Source organism: Orbicella faveolata, unplaced genomic scaffold (genome assembly GCF_042242905.1).
Source record: "Orbicella faveolata isolate gen_17 unplaced genomic scaffold, um_ofav_v1 contig_48, whole genome shotgun sequence".
Taxonomy (NCBI): Eukaryota; Metazoa; Cnidaria; class Anthozoa; order Scleractinia; family Merulinidae; genus Orbicella; species Orbicella faveolata.
Window position 1 is genome coordinate 6,098,175 of NW_028301578.1, and position 13,633 is coordinate 6,111,807.

At 39.3% G+C, this 13,633-nt stretch overlaps 1 protein-coding gene across 2 annotated transcripts in view; it reads right to left on the reverse strand.

Annotated features, from left to right (window-relative positions):
- LOC110066159 (voltage-dependent L-type calcium channel subunit alpha-1D-like) overlaps window positions 1-13,633 on the reverse strand; it is a 44,840-nt gene that overhangs the window by 12,330 nt on the left and 18,877 nt on the right. For both annotated transcript variants that reach the window (XM_089280854.1, XM_089280853.1), the window contains exons 19-33: window positions 13,128-13,194; window positions 11,636-11,705; window positions 11,199-11,295; window positions 8,600-8,729; window positions 7,338-7,397; window positions 6,929-7,035; window positions 5,938-6,025; window positions 5,197-5,304; window positions 4,543-4,595; window positions 4,122-4,167; window positions 2,907-3,007; window positions 1,944-2,145; window positions 1,147-1,305; window positions 721-831; window positions 194-277 (exon numbers count right to left, since the gene is read on the reverse strand). In XM_089280854.1, coding sequence (XP_089136980.1) covers window positions 194-277; window positions 721-831; window positions 1,147-1,305; window positions 1,944-2,145; window positions 2,907-3,007; window positions 4,122-4,167; window positions 4,543-4,595; window positions 5,197-5,304; window positions 5,938-6,025; window positions 6,929-7,035; window positions 7,338-7,397; window positions 8,600-8,729; window positions 11,199-11,295; window positions 11,636-11,705; window positions 13,128-13,194 — 1,483 coding nt within the window. The remainder of the gene's footprint in view (window positions 1-193; window positions 278-720; window positions 832-1,146; window positions 1,306-1,943; window positions 2,146-2,906; window positions 3,008-4,121; window positions 4,168-4,542; window positions 4,596-5,196; window positions 5,305-5,937; window positions 6,026-6,928; window positions 7,036-7,337; window positions 7,398-8,599; window positions 8,730-11,198; window positions 11,296-11,635; window positions 11,706-13,127; window positions 13,195-13,633) is intronic.

Sequence of the window (13,633 nt, forward strand, 5' to 3'; positions counted from 1 at the left end):
ACGTAACAATTTAAATAAATGTAGGCTTAATTACGGCACATATACGGTGAATTAATGTTCTGACGTGAACCAAAGCAAAAGATGTCAAATATTAACTGTAAGGGGGCTAAAATGTCTTCGTTGACGTTTTTTTTTTTTTTTTTTTTTTTTTTTTTTTTTTTTTTTTTTCAGCGAGTGAGCTTGTTCAACTTACCGACACTTCATTCATGGTTATATCTACAATGCTCCCAACCACTATAATGAAGTCAAACAGATTCCATCGATCTATAAAGTAGTTCTGTACAAGAGAGATACAAGCAACTATTAGTTCACTGAGGTCTTAATCTTATGTAGTTTTTGTTTCTTAAGTAGCTTTTCAATAAATTTTAAAAACGTTTCTTTTTTTATTTTTTTAATTGTAACTGTTCTTATATTTCTTAGAGGGCCATAATGTCATCAGTCTTATAGATATTACGTGTCACCATCGTAAAGTAAAGTTTGATTAATTGAAGGATAGTTCGATTGATCGATCCTTAGATCACCACAAAATCCAAATCCCAATCCTAGCTCGTACGTAAGAGGTTAGTAAGAGGTATATATGTGATTGGTGGGCGCCCTTAGTCTTCTTGCCAGGTGCGTCAAATTGAGTCGTCACGCAACGTTCATCGCCAGAGACGGGCTACGTTGCGTGACACCCTACAATTACATAACAATCCCCCATACTATAAATGCTACTCTTACCTTCGGTTTAAAAGCTACGAGCTTGAGTATACATTCCAGAAGAAAAACTGCAGTGAAGCCTATGTTGAAGCCATCTAGCACTCGAGTGTACAATTTAGGTTCTTGGTAATACTGACAAGAAACACGTTCACAAATTAACCACATTTTAGTAAACGTACCTTCGTCTCTACCTTCTTTTTCTCTAAATTGTGTGCACGAAAAAAGTTAGAGGTGGCCTAAAGCAAGCTTAAGTTAGAATGCAATAAGAAAAATGTGGCCACCACAAATGTGTGCGTGACTTTGTCATTTGTTACGTGACTTTGTGTTGGTTGCGTGACTTTCTTATTGGTTGCGTGACTTTGTCATTTGTTGCGTGGCTTTATTACTTGTTGCGTGACTTTGCTATTTGTTGCATGGTCGCATAACAAATAATCTTGATCTCCTTACCTGCATCATCAAAACCACTGTGTTACACACAATAAACGCAAAGATGAGGTACTCAAATGCCTGCGACGTCACCACACGCCATATATGGAACTGGAGACGATTGTTGGGAATGTAGCGTCTCAAGGGTTTGGCTTTGAGAGCAAACTCGATACACTGGCGCTAATGAAGCAGAACACAAAAATCTTCAAATGCTGCACTTTACAGTAACTGGCAGACTTCTGCCTTCCTCATTGGTTGACAGCTACGGTCGACGAAATTATAGACAAGGGTAATATTAAAAATAACGTTTTATTGGTATTTTCAAGAACACATACAACATCATTTAGAAAAACCAAATCAGGTTAGAAAGAAGTAACTAATGAAGGTCTATAATCGCTGAAGCGTTATCTTTTCCTCTAAAACGAAATCTCGTACAATTTTGTGCGATTTTGCACCGATTTTTCCCTCTTATCCACAGGTTAGGGTAAATTTTGAAATATTAGTTTAAAATCGACACCAATCACACTTCTCCAAGGTCGACGCTCCCGTACACCAATTAGAAACAGAAATCATATCGTTAAATAACTAAACCTAACCTAACCTGGCCTAAAGCATTTTAACAAGAAGACTAAGACAAATTGCCATAAAATTCCAACCGTTAGAAAACTGATGTTCTTCACCGATTCACCAAATTTCAGAATTTGTCGATACACCAAGACTTTGCCCTTGTTGATAACGGTATTTATTCTCATCACCTGCCTTCTAAACAATTTACTGATGTTGTAAGGAGTAATTAATCGTTAATCACTCCAGCTAACCTGATTCTTGTCCAGTTCACAGCCTTTGAATTCCTCTTCTCCTTCGCTCTGAAAAGTGACGATCACAAAGCCCACGAAGATGTTGACCATGAAGAAAGCGATGATGATAATGTAGATGATGTAGTAGATGGCTACCCATGGTCGGTTGTTCTGAAAAGGACCTTCGTCTACATCAGTAGAGTCGATAGAGTTCTCCAAGATACTGCAGGATAAAGAAGTGAGAAGCACTTTTAGATAGCCACGAAACTAAGTGAAGTAGAAATTTAAAGAAGCTACGTCATGGTTTGCGCATATTGAAAAGTTTAGCCTCAATTCTTCAAATTCGTCGTCTGTAATCCGTGTTAATCTTCTCCATCCTTAGCCATCCTTGCTCCTTCATGGTTTATCATTATCTCTTCGGTGTTTTCCTGTCTTATTGAACTATCATTTTCAGGTTTCCTACCATTTAAAGGTAATTTTGTATCTGGCCAAAATATCTCAAAATACCGTGACTGAGCTCCTTTAAGAAGTAATATATCAAACACTCAAGACCGTGTTTGACCACATAACCAAACACATCGAAGTTCGTCAAAAATACTCCGCTGCGCGTCGTATTTTCAACTCTGTTCTCGGTGTTTGGAAATGTGGCAAAACACGGTCTTGAGTGTTTGATATATTATCTCTATCGAAACTAAGACTAAGGGGAAAACGGAGAAACAAAATCGTAAAAATCTAGGGTAATTAAGATCAGATATTCAAAGACCGTCACGGTCATAGTTTCCTTTGTTTAAACTTGATGAATTATGTGAGAAGGTCGCTTCAGCCCGGTTGCAAAGTTATGCGTTTCCGTTTGAATATGTGACCTCCGTTCCGATCTCCCACCCACCTAGTGTTATTTTTGAACCCAAGTGATCATCATTCAAGTTTGCCTGACCAATCAGAATTCACGTAAGAAACAAGAAAGAAATGCGCATGCTCACTCACCCTGGCCATCCCTCGAAGGTCATGACAGTGAAGAGCGTCAACATGGCGTTACCAACATTGTCAAAGTTGAAGTCGTGTCTTTTCCATTCTCTCTTTTTTTCCTGTTATCCCCCAAAAATATACTTCGTGTTAGTGTTTGTGCGACTAAAAGGATCAAAAGTGGTAATACTGTATATGACCATTGCTTATGCATTACTTCCGTATGGTATGTGACTTTATACCATGCTATAGAAAATACAGTCAATCAGAATACAGGAAAGCCGTTGTATATTCGACGATATTACATCCAACCTTCCATCATGCGCCGCTCCGGCTCGTATATCGCATTGACTGTGTCGGCCATTGTATTTTCTATGGCATGGTATAAAATAGTTATTCAACGCTCTCACGTGGTATACCATGAAATATCCCACTTGTCACTTGTATTTTCTTGGTATACACAGAAACCTAAAGGCTCGTATGTATACCAAGAAAATACAAGTGACTCGTGAGATATTTCACGGTATACCACTCGAAAGCGTTGAATAACTAGTATATAGTGTAGTGTTACTTGAAAGTAGTATCATCGAGCGAGAAGTGTAACTGTGTTCGGCAACTATTTAATGACGACAACTGTTAATAATAAGACCTGTTAAAAATTTCATTTATTCCACTTGTAACTGCTAAACAGTTGGTGTAACAAGAGTTAAACAGGAGGCAATTGCGTTCATTAGAGTGTTTGAATAGACTTTTCTGCGTTACGTAATCCTTTTGTGTTAGACTTGCAAATCGTACTTTTTTCGCATATATTAGTTCATGACTTAGCCTTGTTTTTGTTCCCTTAAATAAGTTTAATTCTAATCCTCGACGTGTGCAGTACGGAACAGAACTTCTTGGACATTTTCGAATATCGAGGTCACTTGGATTGTAAGGCCTTCTATAAAAGTTTGGTTCAAAAAATCGTGTGAAATCGAATAAATGTTTATCTGGTAAACAAGAGTTATAGCGCGAGATCAGTATAATCGTACACAATCAGCAGACTCGATTTCCCGTTACTTGTGCATGACTAGTGTAGAGGTGCGTTACAAGTCAACGCCCCGTTAAATTACGTAGAAATTCAAAATAAGTAACACAACAAAAGCATCACGTGACCAACGTAATAGTGCGTGACTAGTGCACTGGTGACTGTGTGACTTTTACAGCGCAGCGTGACAAGTGCAATGGTGAGTAACCTACCTCAGGGTTAGACAATCCAGGCCCCCTGAACTCGATGTAAGTTCCACTAAAAGAAAACAAGTCGAACTAGATTAACAACTATCCTTGCACGGCCTACAACGAAAGAGAATCGCAGGGAAGGCGCAGTGGTGAGAGCGCTCGCCTCCCACCAATGCGGCCCGGGTTCGATGCCGGCCCGGTGCCATATGTGGGTTGAGTTTATTATTGGTTCTCGCCTTGTTGCGAGGGTTTTTCGCCGGGTTCTCCGGTATTCAGCCTCTCTCCGCAAAAACCAACATCTCCAAATTCCAATTTTTCCAGGACAGAGGACCTGCATGAAAACCAGCTAAGGCTGATTTGGCTTCCTCTCTAAACATTGTAACTTATTTTTTTCTTAGTATTTTTTAATAAAAGCTGTTTAAAAGTGGGAAAAGCGACTTACCGGCATTCAACCTCGTATTTTTTCTCCTCGTCAGTACAATAAAAGAATGTTCCCTAGAGTATGAAAGTAAAGAATGAAATATTATACTGTTTTAATCCCGTTCCAGAGGTGTGGTTTCGTTTCTTCCACATATTGAAGTACCTTGGGGCATACCTGCTCCCTCTGCATAGCAGACATAAACATATTAATTTATCTTGGACAAAAGGTGCAATGAGGTTAATCCTATGTGACGCACCAACCCATGAGGTAAGGCCACACCACAACACCGGGAACTCCGTGCCCTAATGCGGAAGTTCATTGTGTAATGTCCTCTGCTAAACGTGTTACACTGAAGATGCAGAAGACGGTGCCTAGGGTTTACAGTCCTTATCCGAGAGGACTTGAACGTCTAACCATTTGCAGATGTAAGTACAAAGGTAGCACAATCTCTTCAGTTCTTTTACGACCCCGAGTGTTGGTCCGGTCTGGGGCACGAACCAAAGACCTCCCGCACAGAAGTCTGGCGCTCTACCAACTGAGCTAACCATGCAGCGGTTCAGGATATCCACAAGCATTTTGCTAGGTTATAGTAACAGTTGAGCACAAAAAGAGAGCAACATGTTTACTGATGGGACAAAATGCACGCCCTTATTGAACGAAAGCAAGGGACGTTACCTTAAATAACTGAACACCAATCACGGCGAACAAAAACTGGAACAGCATGGTGACAATCATAATGTTGCCGATGGTTTTCACCGCTACAAAAACGCACTGCACTACGTGCTGTGGAGACAGAAGAATGGAAAAGACGGTTAGATGGTAGCCTGCATAAATGGCGGGAATCGCGAGCGAGTGAGTTTTGGTGGTGGAGCCGCCATTTTATAAAAGTTATAAAATCTTCAAACCTAGGCTACACAATGTCCTCAGCACAGGAACAAATATTGTAAAACTTTAGCTTTCTTCGTGGCATAGAGGCTGTTAGGTTTGCAAGGTATTGTGGTAAAATGTACAGCCGCCATCTTTTTCCCCACGGTGGATTCAACTCGACTCTTCGCCAATCTCCTCACAGCTTCGCCACTCGCGTTTACGCACGGCTTTCCCGTCAAAATACATCACTCGCACGCGAAATTTCGCCAGCTAACAAAGCCGAAAGGCCTAGATGGAAATAAGATGGGAATGAGGGCAGGAAATAACAAGCATAAAAAGAGTTTCTGTATTGTATTTGCCAAAAGATACAAGAACTATTCTTACCCTGAACTAGAATTACTGTCTGCAAGACGTTCCTGAATATTGACTTTGATCGAAGCAAAATTTAAAGCATCGTCAATTCGTTTTTTACAATAGCTTGTTTTGAACGTATCTATGTCTGTTTGTTTGCTGTCGTTGTTTAGGGATCGGCTCTTGCAGTTAGCTCACCTTTAGACCCTTGGCTCTGTTAATTGCTCGCAGAGGTCTCAAAACTCTTAGAACCCTGAGAATTCTCACCACAGAAAACTGCGAGTCCCTGAGAAAACCCAACAAAAACACAACGTTATTAAAACAAGGTATCATGCAACGAAACAACATGCTTAAACTTTATTTGAATCTGATACAAAAAGTCAGATATCTCAGTTGAACTGAAACCAATGACTGTTACTTCCTAAAGAACAGGCTATTTCCAAGTTAACTTTGGCCTCTGTGTCAAAACGAGTGTTCGTGCGAAACCATTCATATGAAAATATATTCCCAATACAGGTTCATTTTCATGCCAGTGAAACTCACCTTCATATGAAGGGGTTTGCACGTGGACTCGTTTCCATACAGAGGCACAAGGTAATTCGGAAATGGCCTATTATAGTGTTTCTGTCAGAACGTCCGCTTCTTCCTTATTACTCGCTGTTATCGGAGCACGGGTTAACTTCACCCTACATTCCTTGAAAGGGGTACAATGACCGTATCGATAAACAGAGAGGCCAATGCTTGTCAAACCTCATCACAAAAACATTCGTGCCAACTGAAGCCTCAGGCCTTGTCCACACAACGCCGGAGGAATTTGAAAACGGTGATTTCGCTCTGAAAATGCAGCCAGTGTTTTCCGTCCAGACAATGCCGGAGGAATTTGAAAACGCAACAATCACCGGTCATTTTGGATTTGTGTTTGAAGAAAACTCGGTCGGGGAAATCACGTGATTATCGTGACGCTACAGTTCAAAAAGCTCCGCTTTCAAAATGTTTTCTGTCCACACTAAAATGAAAAGCAGACGTTTTCAAATTCCTCCGGTTTGAAGAACGTTTTCCAGAAGCTCCGTTTTCGTGACGGATTAGTGCAGACGTACTAACCGTTGAAATAAAGCTGCGTTTTCACATTTCTCCAGCGTAGTGTGGAAGGGGCCTTATTTTCAAAAGAATTTCGCACTCACAGACTTACCTAAGGACGATTGAGATTACAGAAACAGATACGACTAGTAAATCAAGAAGATTGAAAGCACTGCGACAGAAAGAGCCCTTGTGAAGAATAAGGCCATAAGCGACAAACTGAAAGGAAAACAGGGCACTACATCAATTTAATGACTCGTCTACATAATTAACTTCAGATCTGGTTTATTTAATTAATACAAAAACTGCTTGGGAGTCAGTGAAGTCCTCTGCAACTTCTCTTTACCTAGGCATGCATGACTTAAACTTGCATGACATGTAAGACAATGACACAGACTTTAACGTGACCTGCATCATTAGCGTGACTAATGATAGCGTGACTTACGAAAGCGTGACTCGAAATAGCAGTATCTATTGATTACAAAGTAACGTGGTTGTCTAGAGTAAAGAAATTGTGTTACCTTAATAAGAATCTCCAACGTGAAGACACAAGTGAAGAAATAGTCGAAATAGTTGAGAACCTTTGAGAAATAGAAAACGATGGTGCCCATGATTAATATATGTCTGTAAAGTTTTAAAAGTTATCCACTTCCACGAAAAAAAAAAAAAATGATGAGATTATCTTGAAGGAGCAAGGTCAAGGTCTGAGCATCTCCAAAAGTTAGGCCTAAATTTTTCAAGTTCGTCGTTTGCAATCCGTGTCAATCTTCTCCATTCTTAACCATCCTTGTTCCTTTATGGTTTAGTATTATCTCTTTAGTGTTTTTCTATCTTAGTAAACTATTATTTTCAGGTTTCCTTCAATTCAAAGGTAATTTTGTTCGTAGGATACCGTGACTTAGCTCCCTTAAGGCAAACATTTCGCTGGAACGGGTAAATCCCTGGTTCTGAGATATTCTGACTCAGGGAGAAATCAATTATGTATAGCACACCGCTAAAACGAACAAACCTTGCACAAACGACGATCAAGGAGCTTCATAAAGCTTAAAACCAAGGTCTACGAAAAAAACTTAAAGGAGCTAAGCCACGGCATTTTGAGTTATTTTGGCCACGTACGAAATTACCTTTAAATGGTAGGAAACCTGAAAATAACAGTTTAATAAGATAGAAAAACACCAAAGAGATAATAAAAAACCATAAAGAAACAACGATGGTCAAGGATGGAGAAGATTGACACGGATTACAAGCGACGAACTTGAAAAATTTAGGCTAAACTTTTCAAGATACATGCATACAAACCGTGACGTAACTCCTTTAAGCGAATAGACTACTTTCGTATTCTCGGTACTGGACTGGGACTGCCTTGCAATTTGGAGGCTCATGCGGAGGAATAATGTCATTTGCAATTGAAAAGGCTCCTTGCATTAGCCTCAGTTGCAAGCTAGTTCCAATGGTCTTTTCAGACCCTTCCCGGCCTCAGGTCGCCCGGTCAAATTGCGTGTATAAGTTGCAAACGGGTCATTCTTGTCGTCTTCAAGAAGTGACACCGGAAAAGCAACTTTTCCACCCTACTACTGAAACTGCCACAAATGACGAGCTTCTAATTTCCCATTACAATATCAATACACGGTCAAGCAAACAGGTAATGAGAGGAAGGTAAATAATCGTCTTGGATATTTTAACTTGATAAACCAACACATTCTCACAACATTACAAAAAAGAATTCTATGACGACAAGTAAAGAGAACTGGCATATTGAGCAAGAATCTCAAAGAAGCCGTACCTCATTTCTCTTTGCACTAGCGTTGAGCGGATCCTCAGCTGCTAACAGGATGCTGCTTATTATGATGAGGCACAAAATAAAATTAACAAAGTACGTGTTGGTGGCGATTTTGTAGCAGATGACACGAATTCTGAAAAGAATTTGTAATACCGTTAGTTTATTAGTTGTCTCTAGTCATTGTTGTCAATTTTAGTCTCTTTAGTTCTCTTGTTGCTTTCAGTTGTATTTAGTTGTACGTAGTTGTATATTAATAATTCGTGTAAACATGACCCGCCTAGATTAGCTCAGCTATCCGCGGGTATGTTATAATTGTAAATTTAATTTGAAAACAAAAATAAAAATGTATGTATGTAAATGTATGTATGTAAACATACACATTACTAGTAAAAAATCTCGGACGATTTTAATTTCGGACAAAAAGGGTCCGAAAATAATACCGTCCGAAATTTTGAAGTGTCCAAAATATTTGCAGTACAGTTTAAAACTTTAAAGTAGCTCCAAAGGCCTTAGTTTCCTTTATGGAGCGAGCTCTAATCGAAACACTACTTGAGATACATAACGGTTTGATACAAATTGTGTTATTTTCCCGTCGGTATATCTGTAAAACCTTGAAGCTGCAGTAAAACTATCATTTCCACAGATGTTGCTTCAGACTAATTCGTGTTTTGTAGGCGTACACTTACTTCAGTTATGTTTCACCAGTTTCACCATTATTATTAGTCCGAAATTTTTGCCAGAAATTTGTCCGAAATGAGACAAGAAGTGTCCGAAGATTAAACGTCTGAAATTTTTTGCAAGCAAGAAATGTAACCAATATTATCAAATAGTGGGACTGAGCCGTTTTCGATTGTCAAAAGCAATAATATTGTTATTTTTCAGTTTTGTCTTTGCATGGCTAGGTTTACACCTTTTGCTGTTCATTTACAGAAAATATCCATTCATTTGTGTCCAAGTTTGTTTCATTATGGTTAATATACTCACGTTAACACCAATATGACCTTCATTTGCGTGTAAGGAATGTTCAAAAATAACATTTGCATATGTATTAACATTCAAAATCATCAAAAGATAAACAATACCTCCCTTTGACATTCATTGGCTGTTATGTATTTTCATTTTTGTCGAAATAAAATTCGTTGTCACGAAACGACAATCATGTACACTTTTGGACAATCCTTTTTCAACAAAAAACTTTCAATAACAGAATTTGCATGAGCACTCACAATCAATTGCATTATTATACAACCATATCCGTGAAGGTGACAACCTTTAGTACATTGAGACAGACATTACCGTGTTTTCACCTAACGTTAAGATGAAACAGTAGCTCATTAGCGTAATTCTTTTGAACAGAGATATCGCGCCCAATTTTCCCCGAAAATTTGATTATAGAACTAGGGACCGTATGTACTTTTTTTTAATCATATTTTCACAGTCCTCCCCTTGCAGATATAAATTCAGCCTCTTACGAACCTTTTGCGTACAACTCAGAGGGCGCACTACAGTATACATGTGATAAAGTGACGGTTAGATTTCCCCACAAATGCCACGAAGAAATAGAATCCCATTTGAACACAGCGAAAGAATAATCAGGGCCTAAATGTGGGCAATGGTATCGTTTCATGCAAACATATTTGCCACGATGCCTCAATAGTGAGGCAATTGAGGGATAAATTGTTCAGCAAAATTGATATTCTCTCTTCCAAAACTAAATGTTATTATGGCTGTAATGTTTGTCTCACCGCACTTAAGATTGTCACCTTCATGGATGTGGGTGTATAATAATGCAATTGATTGTGAGTGCTCATGCAAATTCTGTTATTGAAAGTCTTTTGTTGAAAAAGGATTGTCCAAAAGTGTAAATGATCGTCGTTTCGTGACAACGAATTTTGTTTCGACAAAAATGAGAATACATTTACAGCTAATGAATGTCAAAGGGAGGTATTGTTTATCTTTTGATTTTGAATGTTAATGCATATGCAAGTGTTATTCTTGAATGTTCCATACGCGCAAATGAAGGTCATATTGGTGTGACCATAATGAAACGAATTTCGACAGAAATGAATGGATATTTTCTGTAAATGAACAGCAAAAGGTGTAATTTGATAAAAACTTACAGCGTTCTATTCATGTATATACTAATCACGTACATAACAAAATCCAATCGAGACTCAGCTTAGGCACGTTTTCCAGTGCTTGGCATCGGATTCCTTTTCTCCGCGCTGCGTTTCAGTTTCATGTTTCCCGCGCTAGGCACCAGCTGCCTTTTCCCGTGCTAGGTACCAGCTGCCTCTTTCCCGCGCTGGGCACCGGTTGCATTTTTCCCGCGCTTGGCACCAGTTGCATTTTTCCCGCGCCAGGCAACAGTTTCATTTTTCCCGCGTTTGGCTTCAGTTGAATGATTTCCCGAGCCTAGTACACGTTTCATGTTTTCCCGCCCTCGACAACGATTGTATGTTTCAATTTCGAGCTCTGATTGGTTCATTGTGCTATTGCCCTTATTGTGATTGGCCAAATGTAATAACTTTGGCCTCCATTTCATGGCTAATCTAAGCAAGGCACTCTATTGACAAACACACATTTCTTTTTTACTACTCACATGTTAGTTGATGAGAAAATAAAGAGGGCGGACTCAGGTGGCATAGGAGCCTTGTCGATATCCTCAGTAGAGGCAGCGCTAGCGCTTTCATTGTTGTCTGAAAAAACAAACAAACAAGTTCAGCACAAGAAGACATGATTGATCATCGCAGCTATGCGCACAACTGAAGCAGTTGTGAAATTAAAGCCTCAAAAAAATTCAGGCCTGAACGGGATTCGAACCCATGACCTCTGCGATACTGGTGCAGTGCTCCACCAACTGAGCTATCAAGCCATGTGGGAGCTGGTCACATTGTGAGTTCGTAATATACTCGTAGATGACGAAGAACACAAATGAATATATGAAGGATCATATATTTGAACTGCGGAGAAAGATATCAAATATATCATCCTTCATATATTCATTTGTATTCTTCGTCATCTACGGGTAAATCTTACTGTTGATGGCAGGCTTGTCATGTTCAGATTGTTCCGCAGACTGGGCCTCGATGTCATTGTGTGACGCTGTCTGCAGAGATAAAAGAGAATTAAAAACAAAAACAGTGCATTCCAATATTCAAATTGTTAAGGTAAATTTTATGGCATAATTCTACAATGTAATCACGTAAACAGTGAAAATTCAAATGCACAACCGTCAAACATTTGCAACTGACGATGACATGGTAATGTCGACGCATGTTTTGTAAAATAAAAAATGTTGCTTCCTTTTTAAACTTTGCTGTTACTCTGCTGTTTTACGATCGTTAAGACATAAGAAAAATTGAAAATTTAAAAAAAAAAAATTAAAGAGAATTAGGTCCAGTTCGAACGTCGAACTTCACTTGAAACGAACTAAGCGGAGTCATGATAAGTTCGTCGTTTGACTCAACTGAGTTCGTCTGACTGAATTTAGATCGACCAACACGTTCTATTCGTGTGAGGCAGACAGATCGAACGTGTTGAACGATCTAAATTCAAATTAAGTTCGACATTTGACCCAACAGTCGAGCTTTATCCGTTTGGACTCCGTTTGGATCGACTCAAATTGCAATTTAGTTCGTCTCATGTGAAGTCCGACGTTTGACCTGGGCCTAGTCATGACTACCACGGCAAAAAATGAACCAGAAAGCTAAAAAAAACTTCGTCTATAAAGCATTTACAAAATTGTTACCTGGTAGGAAAATGGCAAAATTATGTGTCTGTAATTACAGATCACAGAGGCATTGCCAAAGACTTATACATTGAGAGTAAATTTTGTATATTTTTTCAAATTTTAATTAAATTAGATAATACTCTTAAAATAATAGTAGCTCGCCCAGAATAGCTTTGCTACCTGCGAGCTACTAAGAGTACGTTTCTTTAAGAAAATCCAAGATTAGATTCTTTAATCCGAAAACGGATTTGCGTTTCTTTGCTAAACAGATCAATCCAAGATCACTCGGATCATGGTACATCCAAAAACCGAAGAATCCATGCCCAGAGTACATTCTTCGGTTCCTTTGACGCACCATGACTCGAGAGATCTTGGATTAATCTGTTTAGGAAAACAAACGCAAAATCCGTTTTCGGATTTAAGAATCCAATCTTAGATTTTCTTAAAGAAACGCACCTTAAGGCTTGTAAACTTATTATACATCAGTAAAAGTTACTGTTACTGTTACTGTTGCTGTTACTGCTACGGCTGCAGCTGCGGCTACAGCTGCGGCTGCGGCTGCGGCTGCGGCTGCGGCTGCGGCTGCAACTGCAGCTGGTGTGGCTGCGGCTGCGGCTGCGGCTGCGGCTGCGGCTGCGGCTGCTGCTGCGGCTGCGGCTGCGAGGTGATGAGAATAAGGAATATCAAAAACTAGGAGAGCCTTGATCTACCATCAAATACTTCAGTCTGACATTAAAAGGATAGTTTTGGAATAAGTAAAGAGAGTTTCTGTTTCCAATCAACCGACTATTCACTTACTCTTGCAACACCATTTCCATTTAAAGTTCCTGTGGAATGGAGTTCTTGTGTGGACTTGTCCAACGTTCTGAAAGACGGAGAAAATGGGGTTTTTACTGGTCTTAACGATTAACACAGTCCTAAACTTTGGAAATTACTTTGAGCATGAGATCACTAAATTCTGGAGTTTGAGCACTAACGCAAATCAAAAAGCTCTGAAGTGGACTTTCTGTACCCGTCCATCAATATTAGCGTTCTATAATCCACCAAATAGTTTCGCTCGCATGTGATTGGTCATAATGTGTCACGTCACTGAATATGCCCCGACTTAATCTGGAGAACATCCGAGTGATATCCCACATTTTTTTTTAAAGACTCCACGTGGCTCGAAAATATTTGAAGGATAATAAATATAGCCCTCTTTTGACTTCAAAAATATGCCCGGTTATTTGTTCCTGGACTTATGCTGTTCCTCGAAGCTCAGATAATGTCTGCGGACAAATATCCGAGCATATTTCGCTCCAAAT